This window comes from Haliotis cracherodii, unplaced genomic scaffold (genome assembly GCF_022045235.1).
Source record: "Haliotis cracherodii isolate W230 unplaced genomic scaffold, xgHalCrac1.p SCAF_12, whole genome shotgun sequence".
Taxonomy (NCBI): domain Eukaryota; kingdom Metazoa; phylum Mollusca; class Gastropoda; order Lepetellida; family Haliotidae; genus Haliotis; species Haliotis cracherodii.
The window spans coordinates 32,172,854-32,178,853 of record NW_027266267.1 but is presented as its reverse complement, the minus strand read 5'-3'; the positions used below and the strand labels follow the sequence as shown (position 1 = coordinate 32,178,853).

The 6,000-nt window shown below is 47.0% G+C and overlaps 1 protein-coding gene across 1 annotated transcript; it reads right to left on the bottom strand.

Annotated features, from left to right (window-relative positions):
* Positions 1-457: 457 nt before the first annotated feature.
* Positions 458-2,494, bottom strand: LOC139457290 (uncharacterized). Its single transcript, XM_071238698.1, has one exon. The coding sequence runs from the start codon at positions 2,492-2,494 to the stop codon at positions 458-460; it is 2,037 nt and encodes a 678-aa protein (XP_071094799.1).
* Positions 2,495-6,000: the final 3,506 nt, after the last annotated feature.

Genomic DNA, 6,000 nt, shown 5'->3' with positions numbered 1-6,000 from the left:
GAGCGGAATACAAGACTGGGGCACAATACTGGGGCATAACACTTGGGCACAAGACTGGAGCATAAGACTGGAGCACAAGACTGGAGCACAAGACTAGAGCACAAGACTGAAGCACAAGACTGAAGCACAAGACTGGAGCACAAGACTGGAGAACAAAACTGGGGCCCAAGACTGGGCTACAAGTCTGGGCCGAAATACTAATGAACAAGACTGGGACATGTGACTGGAGCACAAGACTGGGGCATGTGACAGGAGCACAAGACTGAAGCACAGGACTGAAGCACAAGACTGAAGCACAAGACTGGAGCACAAGACTGAAGCACAAGACTGGAGCACAAGACTGAAGCACAAGACTGGAGCACAAGACTGGAGCACAAGCCTGAAGCACAAGACTGGAGCACAAGACTGGAGAACAAAACTGGGGCCCAAGACTGGGCTACAAGTCTGGGCCGAAATACTAATGAACAAGACTGGGGCATGTGACTGGAGCACAAGACTGGGGCATGTGACTGGAGCACAAGACTGGGGCATGTGACTGGAGCACAAGACTTGGGCATGTGACTGGAGCACAAGACTGGGGCATGTGACTGGAGCACAAGACTGAAGCACAAGACTGGAGCACAGGACTGGAGCACAGGACTGGTGCACAGGACTGAGGCATGTGACTGGGGCATGTGACTGGAGCACAAGACTGGAGCACAAGACTGGGGCATGTGACAGGAGCACAAGACTGGAGCACAAGGCTGGGGCACAAGACTGCAGCACAGGACTGAGGCATGTGACTGGGGCATGTGACTGGGGCATGTGACTGGAGCAAAAGACTGAAGCACAAGACTGGAGCATGTGACAGGAGCACAAGACTGGGGCATGTGACTGGAGCACAAGACTGAAGCACAAGACTGGAGCACAAGACTGGAGCATGTGACTGGAGCACAAGACTGGAGCATGTGACTGGAGCATGTGACTGGGGCATGTGACTGGAGCAAAAGACTGGAGCACAAGACTGGAGCACAAGGCTGGAGCATGTGGCTGGAGCACAAGACTGGAGTACAAGACTGGAGCATGTGACTGGAGCACAAGACTGGAGCATGTGACTGGAGCACAGGACTGGAGCATGTGACTGGAGCACAAGACTGGAGCATGTGACTGGAGCACAAGACTGGAGTACAAGACTGCAGCACAAGGCTGGAGCATGTGACTGGAGCACAAGACTGGAGCATGTGACAGGAGCACAAGACTGGGGCATGTGACTGGAGCACAAGACTGGAGCACAAGACTGCAGCACAAGGCTGGAGCATGTGACTGGAGCACAAGACTGGAGCATGTGACAGGAGCACAAGACTGGGGCATGTGACTGGAGCACAGGACTGGAGCATGTGACTGGAGCACAAGACTGGAGCATGTGACAGGAGCACAAGACTGGGGCATGTGACTGGAGCACAGGACTGGAGCATGTGACTGGAGCACAAGACTGGAGTACAAGACTGCAGCACAAGGCTGGAGCATGTGACTGGAGCACAGGACTGGAGCACAAGACTGAAGCATGTGACAGGAGCACAAGACTGAAGCATGTGACTGGAGCACAAGACTGGAGTACAAGACTGCAGCACAAGGCTGGAGCATGTGACTGGAGCACAAGACTGGAGCATGTGACAGGAGCACAAGACTGGGGCATGTGACTGGAGCACAGGACTGGAGCATGTGACTGGAGCACAAGACTGGAGCATGTGACAGGAGCACAAGACTGGGGCATGTGACTGGAGCACAGGACTGGAGCATGTGACTGGAGCACAAGACTGGAGTACAAGACTGCAGCACAAGGCTGGAGCATGTGACTGGAGCACAGGACTGGAGCACAAGACTGAAGCATGTGACAGGAGCACAAGACTGAAGCATGTGACTGGAGCACAAGACTGAAGCATGTGACTGGAGCACAAGACTGAAGCATGTGACTGGAGCACAAGGCTGAAGCATGTGACAGGAGCACAAGACTGAAGCATGTGACTGGGGCATGTGACAGGAGCACAAGACTGAAGAATGTGACTGGGGCATGTGACTGAAGCACAGGACTGGAGCATGTGACTGGGGCATGTGACTGGAGCACAGGACTGGAGCATGTGACTGGAGCATGTGACTGGAGCACAAGACTGGAGCACAGGACTGGAGCACAGGACTGGAGCACAAGACTGGAGCACAAGACTGGGGCATGTGACTGGGGCATGTGACTGGAGCACAAGACTGGAGCACAGGACTGGAGCACAGGACTGGAGCACAAGACTGGAGCACAAGACTGGGGCATGTGACTGGAGCACAAGACTGGAGTACAAGACTGCAGCACAGGACTGGGGCATGTGACTTGAGCATAAGACTGGAGCACAGGACTGAGGCATGTGACTGGAGCACAAGACTGGGGCATGTGACAGGAGCACAAGACTGGAGCACAAGACTGGAGCACAAGACCGGAGCACAAGACTGGGGCATGTGACTGGGGCATGTGATTGGAGTACAAGACTGGACAAGATTTGGAAATGGTTGGAGGAAGTCATACCAAAAACAGGTCTTGGCTAAATCATTCAGCGTGCTCCATCCAAAGTTTCTGTTTCCCGAACAATCCAGGTCTATCCATCATTAACTTCGAAACCAATCCCAGAAACTGCTGTGACAACAATAAACATTAGCAAAACAACTCCAGCAGTCCAACTGATCTATTCAGATGATGAAAGAGGACTTTCAATTCCACTTTGAGGAAGTCTCATTAAAGATCACACAAAAACAAATTCATGAAAGGACAAAACTGATCCATAGAAAATTCTCCCCATTATTGCATTTCATAAGCAGCATCTTGACAAAATAGGAAAATCTTTATCCACAAATGACATTTTTGAGCAAAAGGTTCCAATCTGTGCCGTATCATGATATATTAAGAAAGCTCACTCACCTATGCCATTTGAAAAGTAGACAAATTCCCTTCACTTAGAACCAGTTGGACCAAGATTGCCCAACAATATGGACGCCCATTTACTTACAGTAGGGCACATTCACAGAAACATCCTTATTTTCTGACATTCCAAAAACCATTATGATGTCAACTTCAAGCCTTGCCAATAGCCTCGGCAAAGAAATAGATTTAATAGGCTATGATAAGGACCAGAAACTGTCTAGGGCTGTTGCACAGATTCAGCCCCGAATATCTCCAAGACGCTCAGACATGTTCAATATCATCCTCCACCATAATATACTTATCCATGACCCTTCAGAAACATCAAAGAGCTTTTTCAACAAAAGTTACAGTTTATTACACATTTGTTGAGTCCTTAATTTATTAAGTTGTCATCTTGTGGTATTTCACTAGATCACCGGGGAAAAGCGTATTTGAATTTTTATGCCGATTGAACATGAAAGCTTCCATGCTAAAGTGAAGCATTGAATTTGCGAGGTAGTTTTAGTAATGATGCTATCAATTAGCTTAAAGGGATCTGATCATAAGGAATCTTTTTAGATAACAGTCAAAGGGTAAATGATGATTTTCTTTTTCTGAAGCATTGAATGTTATCTGTCTGAAAAATTTGGAGCCAATCATATTTTTCTATATGAAAGGAAGGGTATTTGGGCTTTTGCGTTTGAGGGTTAGTGCAACTCTTGTCTGTCTAATTATCTTGTTGTTGAAGACATTGTCCTTCAGGTATCTTATAAGGTGAAATTGGTTCTAAACGTAGCGTTCAAGATGATTTCACTTATAAAGCAATGTGATAGCAGTTGTGTCAGTGCGGATGCTTGTACCAGCCCACTTAGATACCATGTCACAGTTTAACATGGATAGCCCACAGGGTAATAGCAAGTACCATCTTCTAATGTCTTTTGGTATGACACAGCCAGAGGACTGGACCACCTTTCCACTCTCCGGCCGACTCTCTGTCCACAAGTCCACCGAGGTGGTCCTATCACAAGTAAATGTGAGATGATAATAGAGCCAGTGGTCCACGGAGGCGGACCTATCACAAGTAAATGTGAGATGATAATAGAGCCAGTGGTCCACGGAGGCGGACCTATCACAAGTAAATGTGAGATGATAATAGAGCCAGTGGTCCATGGAGGCGGACCTATCACAAGTAAATGTGAGATGATGATAGAGCCAGTGGTCCATGGAGGCGGTCCTATCACAAGTAAATGTGAGATGATAATAGAGCCAGTGGTCCACGGAGGCGGTCCTATCACAAGTAAATGTGAGATGATAATAGAGCCAGTGGTCCATGGAGGCAGTCCTATCACAAGTAAATGTGAGATAATGATAGAGCCAGTGGGGTTATGGAGGCTGACCTATCACAAGTAAATGTGAGATGATAATAGAGCCAGTGGTCCATGGAGGCGGTCCTATCACAAGTAAATGTGAGATGATGATAGAGCCAGTGGTCCATGGAGGCGGTCCTATCACAAGTTTAAATGTGAGATGATAATAGAGCCAGTGGTCCATGGAGGCGGTCCTATCACAAGTAAATGTGAGATGATAATAGAGCCAGTGGTCCATGGAGGCCGTCCTATCACAAGTAAATGTGAGATGATAATAGAGCCAGTGGTCCATGGAGGCGGTCCTATCACAAGTAAATTTGAGATGATGATAGAGCCAGTGGTCCATGGAGGCGGTCCTATCACAAGTAAATGTGAGATGATAATAGAGCCAGTGGTCCACGGAGGCGGTCCTATCACAAGTAAATTTGAGATGATGATAGAGCCAGTGGTCCATGGAGGCGGTCCTATCACAAGTAAATGTGAGATGATAATAGAGCCAGTGGTCCACGGAGGCGGTCCTATCACAAGTAAATTTGAGATGATGATAGAGCCAGTGGTCCATGGAGGCGGTCCTATCACAAGTAAATGTGAGATGATAATAGAGCCAGTGGTCCATGGAGGCGGTCCTATCACAAGTAAATGTGAGATGATAATAGAGCCAGTGGTCCATGGAGGCGGTCCTATCACAAGTAAATGTGAGATGATAATAGAGCCAGTGGTCCATGGAGGCGGACCTATCACAAGTAAATGTGAGATGATGATAGAGCCAGTGGTCCATGGAGGCGGACCTATCACAAGTAAATGTGAGATGATAATAGAGCCAGTGGTCCATGGAGGCGGACCTATCACAAGTAAATGTGAGATGATGATAGAGCCCGTGGTAGGACTGCCAAGATCCCTTTGTATCAGGGGTGAGTGAACCAGTGGTCAAGCGGTCATGGCTCAATGATCAACAGGATAAATACATGTATCTCAACCCTAATAAATGATTCATATGGGAGTAAGTGAACAGTTGCTTAACGCCACATCAGAAATCTTGTAGATATTCCTAGCATGCTGCATGTGACACATCAAACAACCAGCACCATCTGTTTGATGTGCCACGGCAAGAGAATCAAACCACTGACCTCCCACTGTCTGGGCAGAAACCCTATCCACTACGTCATTTAAGACCAATATACAAATTATACAGATGTTGACAATAACAATATTTCAAGTGAACAGATTTTCAGATTTTTTTCATTTTTGCAAGACTCTTTAGCATATGTTTTTAAAAAATCGCTAGAACCAAATTCCTATATTTTACAATATTCACTCCAAAATATTTATCATAATTCTTCTGATTTGTTGGTTTGTTTGTTGTTTAACGCCACACTCAGCAATATTCAAGCTTTATGATGGCGGCCCGTAAATAATCGAGTCTGGATCAGACAATCCAGTGATTGACATCATGAGCAACGATCCACACTATTGGGACACGATGACATGTATCAACCAAGTGAGGTAGCCTGACCACCCGTTCCCGTCAGGCACCAGTCTCAGACTATGAGGACAGCACTGTATTGAACACTGATGTGCCCTACAGTTGACCATGGATATTCTGGTTGACTTTCGCAAGGATTTCTCAAAGACAATATGGGAGTCTGTGCTTCAAAATATCCGTCAATTTGTGAGACAGGTGAATGTCAAATTCCTAATAAGAGTATCTCACTG

Bases quoted from the DNA above. Each gene is read 5' to 3' on its own strand.
- LOC139457290 (XM_071238698.1), bottom strand. From the start codon at position 2,494: ATGCCCCAGTCACATGCCCCAGTCTTGTGCTCCGGTCTTGTGCTCCAG.